Source organism: Sapajus apella, unplaced genomic scaffold, assembly GCF_009761245.1.
Source record: "Sapajus apella isolate SASKATOON/1434 unplaced genomic scaffold, GSC_monkey_1.0 scaffold15, whole genome shotgun sequence".
NCBI lineage: Eukaryota > Metazoa > Chordata > Mammalia > Primates > Cebidae > Sapajus > Sapajus apella.
The window spans coordinates 31215485-31230470 of record NW_022436955.1 but is presented as its reverse complement, the minus strand read 5'-3'; the positions used below and the strand labels follow the sequence as shown (position 1 = coordinate 31230470).

General features: G+C 52.7%; 1 protein-coding gene across 4 annotated transcripts in view; it reads left to right on the top strand.

Annotated features, from left to right (window-relative positions):
- Window positions 1-14986, top strand: part of CA5A (carbonic anhydrase 5A) — a 52723-nt gene that overhangs the window by 34766 nt on the left and 2971 nt on the right. Inside the window, exons 4-6 of one of the 4 annotated variants that reach the window (XM_032284655.1) lie at window positions 1389-1484; window positions 1954-2016; window positions 12895-13050. In XM_032284655.1, the coding sequence (XP_032140546.1) occupies window positions 1389-1484; window positions 1954-2016; window positions 12895-13050 (315 nt within the window). The remainder of the gene's footprint in view (window positions 1-1388; window positions 1485-1953; window positions 2017-12894; window positions 13051-14986) is intronic. The other 3 variants (XM_032284657.1, XM_032284656.1, XM_032284658.1) reach the window with 3 other exon arrangements.

The following is a 14986-nucleotide window of genomic DNA, read 5'->3' as shown; positions in this document are numbered from 1 at the left end:
AGCACTTTGGGGGGCCAAGGTGGGTGGTTCACCTGAGGTCAAGATTTCGAGACCACCCTGACCAACATGGAAAAACCCCATCTCTACTAAAAATAAAAAAATTATCCAGGCCTAGTGGCAGGCACCTGTAATCCCAGATACTTTGGAGGCTGAGGTAGGAGAATCAAATGAACCGGGGAGGCGGAGGTTGCAGTGAGCCGAGATTGCGCCGCTGCACTCCAGCCTGGAGACGGAGCGAGACTCTGTCTCAAAAAAAAAAAGCGTGTGAGAGGAACTCACAAGTTTGCCGTCTCAGTCCTGTGCGGATCGTTTTTACCATAGTCGCTTTATCACACCTCTGCTCGCCAACCCACCCACCTGACTTTTTGACCCTTTTTTTTCAAGTTGTGGACCACTTCTGTTTTTTGAACTTTTCGTTGTTATGAAAGTAAAGCTGCAGTTAATATGGAGCGAGTCCGCCCAAACCAAAAATGAAAACTGTTTGTGATCACACACCCAGAGGTGACCTCAGGACACTATAAATAGCGAGTGAGAGCTATTGTTATAATTTTGCACGTATGTATAAATAACAGGCTTCTGTGTGCCTTTGTTCATCTAACAACATACGTTTAGTACCTCTACCAGCAACTCTGTTTATGATGAACAGATAGTTTTAAAGGAAGAAGATTGTTGCAATTTACTCCTAGAGACCAGTGAGCTTGGGCCCCCAGGGACCTCCCTGACTGGGGCTGAGCAGGGGCTGGGGACCCCCACCCTGGCCAGTGTCTGGCCCACGCTGCAGTGTGCAGTTTCCTGGAGGCGGGGGTGGGGGGGTGGGGAGGTGGGGTCTACAGTGGGGCCTCAGGTGTGGCATTCCAGGTGAGCCATAGGAGGGAAGGAAGAGCCCATGCCCACCCTCATTGGCCCAGATGCACCCGGGAGCATGTAGCCTGCTGGCAGGGAGGAGCTATGTGGCTCTCACTGGCCCCAGTGCCCTGCACAGGGCCCCTGGTCCCAGAATCCCTGCAGGGTGGGTTATGGAAGAAGAAGCCCAAGGGCTTCCTGTGCCCATCCTTGTGAGCTTGGAGCCACCATGCCTGGCCGAGGCCTGAGTTTTATCTGATAATTCTTGTCCAAGGATAACTAGGAGGTGGAAAATAATGAAACCACCCATTTCTACAAGGTGAGGTTAAGACGATCCTCTCCTTTTCCCCCACCAGGAAGACGGAGGCCCTCCCTTCCTGGGCCTCCGTCAAGTGTCTAGGAGCTTGGAGTGCTGGGGGAGCTGAGCTCTTCCACAGCGTTATTCGTTACCATCATTAAGTGGACACAGGCCAGCCATTCAGAAGGGGAAGTGGCTGTCTTAGTTCTTGCTGACCAGTTTAAATTCTCTTTCCGCTATGTTTCAGCTGCATTTAGTTCACTGGAATTCTGTGAAATACCAAAATTACAAGGAGGCTGTCATGGGAGAGAATGGCTTGGCCGTGATAGGCGTGTTTTTAAAGGTAATCGCTTGCTGGGGGTGTAGATTGCCTAATGTGAAACACGGTGACCCATCGTTAGGATTGCTTTTGGTTTTTTTTCTTTTTTTTTTTTTTTGAGACAGGGTCTCGCTTTGTCACACAGGCTGGAGTGCAGTGGTGCGGTCTTGGCTCATTGCAACCTCCACCTCCTGGGTTCAAGTGATTCTCCTGCCTTAACCTCCCTAGTAGCTGGGACTGTAGGAGCGCGCCACCACACACAGCTGATTTTTGTATTTTTAGTTGAGACTGGGTTTCATCATGTTGGCCAGGCTGGTCTCTAACTCCTGACCTGAGATGATCTGCTCACCTCGACCTCCCAAAGTGCTAGGATCACAGGCGTGAGCCACCGCACGTGGCCTAGGATGGCTTCTAAAATGCGGTATATTGACAGTGGAGCGACTTTCCGCCCACCCACTGCCTGTTGATCTAACACCTCATGTCTGCCATGCAGCTCGGGGCCCATCATCAGACGCTGCAGAGGCTGGTGGACATCTTGCCAGAAATAAAACATAAGGTAAGCCGCATATTTGAAATCAGCATAATTTGACAAGCAAAATTGTTTAGTGCAGCAATTCATTTGCAAGCGTAATAGAAGGAGCCCCACAGAGGGGCTGTGATTCCAGTTCTGGAAACGGGATTCCACGGAGCTGATGCTCGTGTGCCCACAGCTGACTGTCTCTGACTTTGAATACGTCACCACTGCTCTGGGACTCTGCTTCCTCCTCCGTAAAATACGGGTGTTGGGCTGGATGGAAATTCCCAAAATTCAGTCATGCCGCCAGCATTCTGAAGATATTTGACATATCTGCCTGCTACTCACTACTTAATATTTTTCTTTTTCTTTGTTTTTGGTTTGTGTGTTTTTGAGCCATCTCCCTCTCTCGCCTGGGCTGGACTGCAGTGGCACGATCTTGGCTGACCGCAGCCTCTACCTCCTGGGTTCATGCAGTTCTCCTGCCTCAGCCTCCTGCGCAGCTGGGATTACAGGCATGCGCCACCACACCCGGCTAATTTTTGTATTTTTAGTAGAGACAGGGTTTCACCATGTTGGCCAGTCTGGTCTCAAACTGTTCACCTGAGGTGATCCTCCCGCCTTGGCCTCCCAAAGTGCTGGGATTATAGACGTGAACCACCGCACCCAGCCTACTTAATGTTTTTCTTTAAATTGATTAGCTGAAAAAATTGTTAGCCTTGCCCTGGGTGGTGATATTCACTAATGATAAAGTTTGTTTCATAACAGATTGAAACAAATGCCTAACTAATAACGTTGAAGAGTGCTGACCCATGTGCCGCCCAGCGTGCTCCTTGGGAAGGAGCCAGAGTCCCTAAAAACAGCCCCTATCCACACCTAAGCCCAAGGGCAGAGAGGAAGCTGCTCAAATCGCCCAGCTCTCTGTATGCTTCCCTGCATCAAGCACAGCTCAAAAAGGTGGCAGGGACAAGAAGGTCACCTTTCTCCAAGACCAGCTAAAGAAAAGGCTTTGAGGGGAAATTCCAAAGAAATGTAGTTTATTTGTTCAGCAGCAAACAAAAGAATTCCAGGGCAGAAGGAGTCCATGAGAGCCTCAGATGTGGGGACGGATGAGGCTTCAACCTGTGCTAACAATGGTGCGGGCTGGTCCAGATGGAGCAGGAACCAGCCCTTCCTCAGGGTTCAAGGAGCCGTTTGATCTGTGCATGGCCTTCGCCTTGATGCTGGCTTTGGGGCGGCCTCCTGGGACCGGGACCAGATCACCCCCTGCCACCCCGTCTGCCTGCTCAGGAACTCCACAAGGCCGTGGTTCTGAGAGCGCTGACGCCTCACCCTCTTCCTCCACGCTGCTCCCCAGCCAGAGGAAACCTGGGCTGCGGGATGTTTTTCCAGCCAGCATCCACCTGCCACACCAGGTGGTCCTACCTCTTGGTGGGAAAGAAAAGAGCTGGCTGTGAAGGACTCTACCCAAGGGCTGTGTTCCTCCCATAGAAGGTTCTGGAGCTTTTCTTCCCCATGGGGTAAGTCAGAATTCTCCAGGCAAACCACAGGGGAGGAACGCTGCCGGGGGAGGGAAGGGAGCGCTGCTAGGGTCTCGGGTCGGGTCCTGATGCTGATCTCCGGGCTCATCTCCGCACCTAAAAATACAGAGTTAGACTCTTTTTTGTTTTTCGAGACCGGGTCTCACTCTGTCACCCAGGCTGGAGTGCTGTGGTGCAGTCTCGGCTCACTGCAACCTCCGCCTCCTGGGTCAAGCAACTCTCCTGCCTCAACCTTCTGAGTAGCTGGGATTACAGGGGCCCACCACCACGCCCAGATAATTTTTGTATTTTTAGTAGAGATTGGGTTTCACCATATTGGCCAGGCTGTTCTCAAACTCCAGACCTCAAGTGATCCACCCACCTTGGCCTCCCAAAGTGCTGGGATTACAGGCATGAGCCACCACACCTGGCCAAGTTAGACTCTTGAGAGTTCAAAAGACCTTAAGAGGTTAGGCATAGTGGCCCCCGCCTACAACCCCAGCACTTTGGAGGCCAAGGCAGGCAGATCACGTTAGGTCAGGGATTCCAGAGCAGCCTGACCAACATGCTGAAAGCCTGTCTCTACTACAAATATAAAAATGAGCCAGGTGTGGTGGCGAATGCCTGTACTACCAGCTACCTGGGAGGCTGAGGCAGGAGAATTGCCTGAATCTTGGAGACGGAAGCTGCAGTGAGCCAAGACTGCACCACTATACTGCAGCCTGGGCGACACAGAAAGACTCATCTCAAAATAAAAAAGACCTTCGGAGATAAAAGGCCCAGCATTGGGGGCAAGAGTCTTTGCTTCATGTGTCAGGGAATGGGAAGAGACTTGAACAATTCTCTTGTCTAGCGGTTCCCAGCGTAGGACTTCTGGGAGCTTCTCCCATAGCACAGTCTATCTGAGAGCCCCACGGTTGGCCTCCCGGGTCCAGAGCCCTGACCCGCCACTGCAGAGCTGTGCACCTCTGAGCCTCAGCTTCCTTGCCTGTGAAATGGAGATGTTAAACATCCGCAGTAGCCCGGACACAGTGGTTCACGCCTGTGATCCCAGCACTTTGGGAGGCAGAGGCAGGCAGATCACCTGACGTCAAGAGTTCTAGGCCAGCCTGGCCAACATGGCAAAACCCTGTCTCTGCTAAAAATACAAAAATTAGCTGGATGTGGTGGCAAATGCCTGTAGTCCCCGCTACTCAGGAGGCTCAGGCAGGAGAATCACTTGAATCCGGGAGGCGGAGTTTGCAACGAGCCGAGGTCACGCCCCTGTACTCCAGCCTGGGCGACAGCTCAAGACTCTTGTCTCAAAAAAAAAAAAAAAAAAAAAAAAATCCACCCTAGAGCAGCATTCTCACAATGTAAGGGAGTAAGGAGCATGTCTGGTCCTTGGTTGAATGTGCAGTTGGGCTCAAGCAGCAGCTGTGGCCGGCACTCGCACACCCACCACTGCTGTGGCACTGCAGAGGCTGCTGCTGCCCGTCACAAAATGCATTCCACCATCCCGTCACTGAGGTTCAAGTGGCTTTTTGTTGCTGTGGGTGCCTTTGGCCACCTGACTCCCAGAGATAGCTATTACCCTGTGGGGATCCATGAAACTTTGGAATGACAGCCTTGTGATGGAAAATGCTAGAAGTGTGGTTGAGTCTAACTCCTGAGTGGAGGGCAGTGCAGGGCAGGATGGGGCTGTGGTGGCTGCAGGCTCGAGAGCAGATGGCCTTGGCTTTGAATCCCAGCTCTACCACCCACCCCAGGGCTCAGCAGTCCTCACCCAGCGATGGGCCACTTTCCCGGTTTCCTTCAGCTGAGGAACACACTGTCCTGAGCTCAGGCAGGAAGGACAACAGTCACTTCGTCCCCATCATCTCTCCTGGGTGCAGACTGGTCTGGGCCCTTCTGTGGGACTGACTCGGCAGGGAACCTCCAGGCATCCCACCCGTGGTTGCTCCCTGGGGACCCAGCTGGCTTCTATGCGGTGCTCAGGTCTCCAAGGGTGAATTTCAGGAGAGAACCAAGTGGTCTTTTTTTTTTTTTTTTTTGAGACAGTTTCATTCTTGTTGCTGAGCTGGAGTGCAATGGCTCAATCTCAGCTCACTGCAATATCCGCCTCCCAAGTTCAAGCCATTCTCCTGCCTCAGCCTCCCGAGAACCTGGTATTATAGGAATGCACCACCACACCCAGATAATTTTGTATTTTTAGTAGAGACAAGTTTTCTCCATGTTGGTCAGGCTGGTCTTGAACTCCTGACCTCAGGTGATCCACTCGACTCAGCCTCCCAAAGTGCTGGGATTACAGGCATGAGCCACTGCGCCCGGCTGCCAGGCGATCTTGCTGTCCTTTTCTGCTCTGGCTTCGAGTCACAAAGCACCCCTTCTGCTTCTGTTCACCACTCCCGCCGGGAGCACCTGCCCAGGCTCAGGAGGAGGGGACTTCACCCCCACACCTCGGTGGCAGGGGTGCAAAGAAACGTCAGCCCTCCAAGTAAATTACCACGCTGGATCGTCCCGTCACTCCATGGGGTAGGCCTATGAGTCGTCTCTACACACACAGGGAAACCAAAGCTCAGAGAGGCAAAGAAGGACCTGCCCCGGGCACACAGCTGGCAGGTGAAGAGCCCGTTTTTAAACACAGGAAGTGGATCCGTGCAGCCTGAGCTCCCGTCATGGCGCCCCGCTCCCACGTGCAGTCAGAACCCAGGTCTGAGCTCCAGCTTCTGCTGCACGTTTCTGAGCTTTTCAGCAGCTTAGAGGGAAGCACGGGCCACGTCTGTGACCCAGACCACAACAGGTGCTACCCAGAAGCCTGGATCCCCACCCCACCCCCAGCGCCGTCCCATCCACACAGGCACCTCCCGGTGCCGACCTGTGTCACTGTGCACTCTGCTCCCAGCATGCAGGCACAGCCCCAGTGTGGCCCTGGTGACCCTGGGCAGGCAAGCCCAGAATGGAGACCTTGAGGCTTCACCTTTGACCCTTTCTGCATAGCTCGAAGTTTTGGCACAAACTGGCCCAGAGAGTCCCCTCCCTCCTTGCCTGAACAAGCTGCATGCTCCTCAGGCTGCTGGGGACCCCCCGGCCCCTGCCTTCCCAAGAGTCACAGGGGAATTGGCTGCCTTGTTGAGTTGGAAACAGCCCACCAGGTCCAGGGATTCAGGGAACAGCTCTGTGCCCGCGTGGGAGCTCGTCCAGCTTTGGCGGCAGCAGCAACAGCAGCACCTACCAAGCCCCACGCCCACGTGGCAGGCACTGACAGACGCCACGACGGACACCAAGCTGCCTGGCACACACCTGGGGAAACTGAGGCTCTGAGAGGACAAAGTAAGGGTGGAGTTAGGCTGGGTGGGGCATGAAGTTTTTAAGATGTGGGGTCCTGTTTAAGAAAAAGAAGACAAAATCAAGAATAACAAAATAGGGGCCGGGTGCGATGGCTCACACCTGTAATCCCAGCACTTTGGGAGGCCAAGGGGAACAGATTACCTGAGGTCGGGAGTTCTAGACCAGGCTGGCCAACACGGAGAAACGCTGTCTCTACTAAAAACACACAATTAGCTGGGTGTGGTGGTGCATGCCTGTAATCCCAGCTACTTGGGAGGCTGAGGCAGGAGAATTGCTTGAATCCGGGAGGTGGAGGTAGCGGTGAGCTGAGATCGCGCCAGTGCACTCCAGCCTGGGTGACAAGAGCGAAACACCATCTAAAAAAAAAAAGGCTGGTGCAGTGGCTCACGCCTATAATCCCAGCACTTTGGGAGGCTGAGGTGGGTGGATCACCTGAGGTCAGGAGTCCAAGACCAGCCTGACCAACATGGTGAAACCCCATCTCTACAAAAAATATGAAACTTATCCAGGCATAGTGGCAGGCGCCTGTAATCCCAGCTACTTGAGAGGCTGAGGCAGAAGAATCGCTTGAACCCAGGTTGCAGAGGTCATAGTGAGCCGAGATCGAGGCACTGCACTCCAGCCAGTTGGGGGACAAGATCTAGACGTTGTCTCAAAAGATTAAAAATAAATAAAGAAGGTTTGGGGCTTCAGCACAAGAGGGTTGTGGCAGCTCTGGAACTCTACATCCCAGTTCCCCGGCCCCGTCGGGAGGCATGTCCCACATCTGTAATCCAGTTAGGTTCGTTCACCACAGTCTGGGCTCCATCCTGGCTTCTCCAACATCCGGGGCTGTTTTGAGAATTTGCAACGCTGTAAGACACTGTCTGTGGTGCACAGTTCTATGGGTCTTGACAAATGCATAGAGCTGTGTACCCGCCGGCCCAGAACCCCACAGAGCAGCGCCTGCACCCCAAACGGCCCCTCATGTGCCCTTCAGAGTCAACTGTCCCTGCCTGATCTGTTTCTTTCTGCTGGTTCTGTTTCCCTGTTCCCTCACCCAAATTTTTTCGTTTGTTTTTTTGAGATGGAGTCTTGCTCTGTTGCACAAGTTGGTGTGCACTGGTGCGATCTTGGCTCACTGCAACCTCCACCTCCTGGAGTCAAGTGCTTCTCCTGCCTCAGCCTCCCGAGTAGCTGAGATTGATTACAGGCGCCCGCCACCATGCCTGGCTAATTTTTGTATTTTTAGTAGAGACTGGGTTTCGCCATGTTAGCCAGGCTGGTCTTGAACTCCTGACCTCAGGTGATCTGCCCGCCTCAGCCTCCCAAAGTGCTGGGATTACAGGCGTCAGGCATCGCGCCCAGCCTCCCCCACCATTTGTACTCTGCCTTGCTAAACTGCATGGAGCACCGCAAGCTCCCTGAGCTGTTTCCAGTGTGGGGCGGGCTTGGTAGAAAAGTAGGGCAACCCACTTCCACCAGCAAAGGCTTGTGGCGCTTTCCACGGGTGGCTGGTCCATCCACGCTCAGATAACGGATAGGATGGTCTCAGCTTCATCAGCGTGCTCACCAGTGTCCCAATTCTAGCCGCCTGGGCTCACCACATGCATAAAAGAAGGTCCCTGACTTGTTTTAGGGGCCCCGAGGGGGAGCAGCTTTCTGTACCCACATGGCTGCTCCAGCCTTCAGGCACTGTAGAGACAGGACCGGAGCTTCTGGGGATGAGGATACAACACAAGGCATCCTCTTCCCGGCCCCAGGCTAGAAAGCTTCCTTGGCAAGAAACCTGCCCGCAGTGGAATGGCTGGGGCCTGCCACTCCCCTCACTGATTACTGCAGCCCTGGGAGGAGCGGGCCAGGCCTCAGTGGCCCTGACTGGCAGCGTGGCTTTGGGCAAGTTGTTTCTACCTGTCTGTCTGTCTGTCTTCATCAGGAAACTAGAAATGCTTCTCAAAGGGTTGTTCAGAAAATTTGAAGTAGTTGCTCAGAAAGCGACTGGTACATCACTGCCCTAGGAGCGGGGACGTGTGGCAGGCGGGAGGAGACCAGCGTCTCCCTGCACACCCTCCTGTCACCCAGATGTCTCCCTGCACACCCCCCGTCACCCAGGTGTCTCCCTGCACACCCTCCTGTCACCCAGATGTCTCCCTGCACACCCGCCTGTCACCCAGATGTCTCCCTGCACACCCCCCGTCACCCAGGTGTCTCCCTGCACACCCTCCTGTCACCCAGATGTCTCCCTGCACACCCTCCTGTCACCCAGATGTCTCCCTGCACACCCGCCTGTCATCCGTGTGCACAAGCAGCCTGCCCCTTCACAACCCAGCTAGGCTGTGCGATGGATGTTCCTTGGCAGTCAGAAAGGACACAGCTCTGACTCACCCTGCAGTGTGGGTGAGCCTCAAACGCGCCGCGCTGAGTGAGAGGTGCCAGACACAAATGTCCACACGTTACATGATTCAGTTCCTGCAAAACCCACAGAGACCAGAGCAGCGGGGCGGGGTGGGGACAAGAGCTAAAAAGTACCAAGTTTCCTCCTTGCGGTGTTGAAGATGCTCCAAAATTGACTTTGGTGACGACTGCCCAACCATGAATATACCAAAATCATACGATTGTTCACCTTAATTTTTATTTACTTATTTTAAGAAAAGATCTTGGCCAGGTATGTTGGCTCACACCTATAATCCCAGCACTTTAGGAGGCCAAGGTGGGCAGATCACCTGAGGTCAGGAATTCAAGACTGGCCTTGCCAACATGGTGAAACCCCATCTCTACTAAAAATGCAAAAAATTATCGGATGTGGTGTCGGGTGCCTGTAATCCCAGCTAGCCAGCAGGCTGAGGCAGGAGAATCTCTTGAACCTGAGAGGCAGAGGTTGCAGTGAGCAGAGATCGCGCCATTGCACTCCAGCCTCAGCAACAAGAGCAAAACTGCATCTCAAAAAAAAAAAAAAAGAGGATATAGCTGTGTCACCCAGGCTAGAGTGCAGTGGCATGATCACAGTTCACTGCAGCCTCGACCTCCTGACCTCAAGCAATCCTCCCACCTCGGCCTTCCAAGTACCTGGGACCACAGGAGCAAGGCACATACCCGGCTGCTTTTTGTTTTTTTGGTAGAATCAGGGTCTTGTTTTGTTGCTCAGGCTGGTCTCAAACTCTTGACCTCAAGCAATCCTCCCACCTCGGCCTCTCAAAGTGCTGGGATTACAGATGTGAGCCATCACAACCGGTTTATAATGCTGTTTTTAAAAAAATTAACTGGATAGTTGCAAATGTGAACATGTGTACACAGAAGTGATGCATGTGTCTGCCGGCGTGGACACTCCTGGGCTTCCTTCTGGTACCTCAGCCGCCTCTCCTGGCCCTGACCCTCACTGCTTGGCCTCAGGAGACAAGCCCAAGGCATCTGGGTCGCCACCTTCCACTTCTGAAAGCCAGGCCCAAGTGAGGTCAAGGTGCTGTGGCTGAGCAGGGAGGCCCCCTTCCTTGCAGTCAGGGACGCTGTCACTTCCGGCTGGACTCCTGTCCCACGGTGCTGGCCAGGGCAGGTGCAGAGTTATGCTTGGTGGGTCGGGACGCTGATGAGGGCTATGTTGCTGCCAGGCCCAGTCACAGTAAGCTGAGATCCTGCCACTGCCCTCTAGCCTGGAAGACAGAGAAAGACTCTGTCTCCAAAAAAATATATATATATATTATAAATAGAACTACCCTGTGATTCAGCAGTCACACTCTTCTGGGTATGCATCCAAAAGAGCTGGCTGGGCACGGTGGCTTATGCCTGTAATCCCAATATTTTGAGAGGCTACGGCAGGATAATTGCTTGAGCCCAAAAGTGGAGAACAGCCTGGGCAAGATGGCAAGACCTCCTGGCCACAAACAATTGTAAACCCTGGTGTGGGGTCCTAGGTACTTGGGAGGCTGAGGCAGGAGGATTGCTTGAGCCCAGGAATTAGAGTCTGCAATGAGCTGTGATGGTGTCACTGCACTCCAGCCTGGGTGACAAAGTAAGACCCCAACACTTAAAAAAAAAAAAAAGTTGGGAGGCCAGGCGCGGTGGCTCACACCTGTAATCCCAGCACTTTGGGAGGTTGAGGCGGGCGGACCACCTGAGGTCAGGAGTTCGAGATCAGCCTAGACAACAGAGTGAAACCCCATCTCTACTAAAAATACAAAAAATTAGCTGGGCATAGTGGCAGGCACCTGTAATCCCAGCTACTTGCACCTGAACCCAGGAGGTGGAGGTTGCAGTCAGCTGAGATTGTGCCACTGCACTCCAGCCTGGCAATAGAGCGAGTTTCAGGGAAAAAAAAATAAAGGTTGGCAGCAGGGTCTTCAAGAGATACTTGTACACGCATGCTCATGGCAGCACTATTCACAACAGTGAAAAGGCGTAAGCAACCCTAGCGTCTATCCACAGATGAATAGTTAAACACAGTGTGTTCCGTCCATACAGGGGAATAGTGTTCGGCCTTAAAACGAAGGGAATCCTGACACATAATTGTGAATAAACTTGAATAAACTCTGCTCAAATAAACTTGAATAAACTTGAAATAAGCCAGACACAAAAGACAAAAAGCATAGGATCCCACCTGTATCAGGTCCCCAGAGTCCTCAGATTCAGAGAGCTGGAAGTGGAATGGTGGGTGCCAGACCTGGGAGAGGAAGGTGGGCTTAGTGTTTAGTGGGGACAGGGCAGAGTTCAAGTTTGGGATGATGGGAAAGCTCTGGAGGCGGACGGTGGAGATGGTGGCACAGCCATGTGACTGTATTTAACGCCATTGAACTGTATGCTTAAAAATAGCTAAGACAGCCCAGACACGGTGGCTCACGCCTATTATCCCAGCACTTTGGGAGGCCGAGGCGGGCGGGTCACCTGAAGTCGGGAGTTCAAGACCAGCCTGACCAACATGGAGAAACCCCGTCTCTACTAAAAATACAAAATTAGCCACGTGCGGTGGCGCATGCCTGTAGTCCTAGCTACTTCGGAGGCTGAGGCAGGAGAATCACTTGAACCCAGGAGACGGAGGTTTTGGTGAGCCGAGATCACACCATTGTACTCCAGCCTGGGCAACAAGAACGAAACTCCATCTCAAGAAAAAAAATTGTTTAAGATGGTAAATTTTATGTTACGTATATTTTATTACAATAAAAAGTAATATTTTTGGCCGGGCGCGGTGGCTCACGCCTATAATCCTAGCACTTTGGGAGGCCGAGGCGGGTGGATCACGAGGTCAAGAGATCGAGACCATCCTGGCCAACAGATCGAGACCATCCTGGTCAACAAGGTGAAACCTCGTCTCTACTAAAAATACAAAAATTAGCTGGGCATGATGGTGCGTGCCTGTAGTCCCAGCTACTTGGGAGGCTGAGGCAGGAGAATTGCTTGAACCCAGGAGGCGGAGGTTGTGGTGAGCCGAGATCGCGCCATTGCACTCCAGTCTGGGCAACAACAGCAAAACTCCGTCTCAAAAAAAAAAAAAAAAGTAATATTTTTTGGCAGCCAAGGTATGCAAAAACAAATGGCTTTGTTTATCTATTTGTTTGTTATCTGAGACAGAGTCTCACTCTGTTGCCTCACTGCAGCCTCTGCCTCCTGGGTTCAAGTGATTCTCATGCCTCAGTCTCCCGAGTAGGTGGAATTACAGGTTCACACCACCACGTCCAGGTAATTGTATTTTTGGTAGAGATGGGGTTTCGCCATGTTGACCAGGATGGTCTCCAACTCCTGACCTCAAATAATCCACCCGCCTTGGCCTCCCAAAGTGCTGAGATTACAGGTGTGAGCCACTGCGCCCAGTCAAGAAGTGACTTCAAAAGGAAAAATGTAAGCGCCAGTGTAGGCTGGCGTAATGTGATTCCCACCCATGTAAGTTGGAGGAATCCCTGCTCTGTATAGACGGGTCACATTTTCTCATCACTGCTCCCAGGCGTGACAGCAGCGGCCTCATGGCCTTATCTGGAGGAAGGCGCTTCCCTCCTAGTGCCATGAAGGCCTCACATACTGAGATAACATACGCGGTTTCTCTTCCTTCCTGAAGCTCCCAGTCTTTCCTGAGAACTGACATGGGCTGTGGTTCTTGGTCTCTCAGGGTGCACGGGCAGCTATGGGCCCCTTCGACCCCTCCAGTCTGCTGCCTACCTGCCGGGATTACTGGACCTACCCGGGCTCCCTCACCACCCCGCCGCTGACTGAGTCGGTCACCTGGATCATCCAAAAGGAGCCAGTTGAAGTGGCCCCAGGCCAGGTGAGTGTGCCCGTAACTGGCATGGTAGCACTTCACGGAAGGTGTTTCTCTGGCTTGGCAGCGTCACTAAGATACTGCGTAAGAGCGTTGTCGAGTGATATTCTTTCACGCATTTGGGGTGTTCTTTCGCAAGAAGAAATTTCCAACTGAAGTCGGAGCTTGTTGAGATTGGCCAGCAGTTCGTTACCACAGCTCTTTTATGACATTGAGATATGAGAGAGAGCGGAAGGAGGGGAAAGGGCCCTGATACATGGCTTTAGGGCAGCGCTATCTAATCTCCAGTGGCCCAGCCTCCAGGCAGAGCAGGTGCCCCAAGGACACGAGGTTGAACTAGGTCAGTGCTTGATCGTCCAGTAAAATTACTGTAAAAAAAAAAATGAGAGAGAAGTAGGCTGGGTGTGGTGGCTCACGCCTGTAATCCCAGCACTGTGGGAGGCTGAGGTGGGCGGATCATGAGGTCAGGAGTTCAAGACCAACCTGACCAATATGGTGAAACCCCGTCTCTACTAAAAATACAAAAATTACCTGGGCGTGGTGGCATGTGCCTGCAGTCCCAGCTACTCAAGAGGCTGAGGCAAGAGAATCACTTGAACCTGGGAGGCAGAGGTCACAGTGAGCCGAGATCGTGCCATTGCACTCCAGCCCAGGCGACAGAGTAAGACTCCATCTCAAAAATAAAAGAGAGAGAGAGAAGTGACATCATCTTTGGCGTGTGGGTCCTGGCCCATACGGGAACTCCGTAGCTACTTGTAAGTGAACACGTTAACCAAGAAATGGATGTCATAGACATATGCTGGAAATCGGCTAAAGAAGTAGGACAAGGCTGGGCGTGGTGGCTCACACCTGTGATCCCAGCACTTTGGGAGGCCGAGGTGAGCAGATCACCTGAGATCAGGAGTTCAAGACCAGCCTGGCCAACATGGTGAAACCCAATCTCTACAAAAACACAAAAATTAGCTGGTGTCCTGGGAGGCACCTGTAATCCCAGCCACTCAGGAGTCTGAGGTGGGAGAATCACTTGAACCCAGAGGTCGAGGTTGCGGTGAGCCGAGGTTGCACTGTACTCCAACCTGGGCGACAAGAGTGAGACTCCATCACAAAAAAAAAAAAAAAAAAAGTAGGCAGTAAGATGGTAGAGTGAGAGGAAACTTGAGAGTTTGAGTTACCTCCGTTGGTGAAGGACGGTAAGGAATCGGGGCCAGGCGCGTGGCGCATGCCTGTAATCCCAGCACTTTAGGAGGCCAAGGTGGGCAGATCCTTTGAGGTCCGGAGCTCCAGATCAGCCTGACCAACATGGTGAAACCCCGTCTCTTACTAAAAATACAGAAATTACCCAGGCATGATGGTGCACGCCTGTAATCCCAGCTACTTGGGAGACTGAGGCAGGAGAATCACTTGAACCCGGGAATAGGAGGCTGCAATGAGCCGAGATCGCGCCACTGCACTCCAGCCAGGGCAACGGACCAAGACTTTGTCTCAAAAAATAATAATAATAATTGAGATGGTGGAGGATTCTCTTGTGGCTATTTCAGAAAGCTGCAGAGCTACATGTGTGTAGAGAAAGTCCAGGTGGACTGCATGAGTCAGCAATCACTACGACGATGCTGAGTCACAAAACACCCCAAGCTCAGCAGCTCACAGCAAGCACTGACTGTGTTTTCTCATCAGTCCATGCAATGCCTGGAGGCTGCTGGGCCCTGGATGGTGGAGCTTTGCAGAAGGAAGGCTGTGGTTGGGGTGCAGTGGGGGCCAGGGTCTCTCACATTTCTTGGACAGTGGCTACTCCGAGCAGGTTCTCAATGACAGCCATGCCAGTGGCAGGAGCACAGGGGAGATCTCTGTGGTGCTCACACCCTGTTGGTCAAAGCCAATCTCAACAGTGAGGACAAAGTCACAAGGCAGGAGGAGGTGAGTGAGCATGTTCTGGGTGATGCCC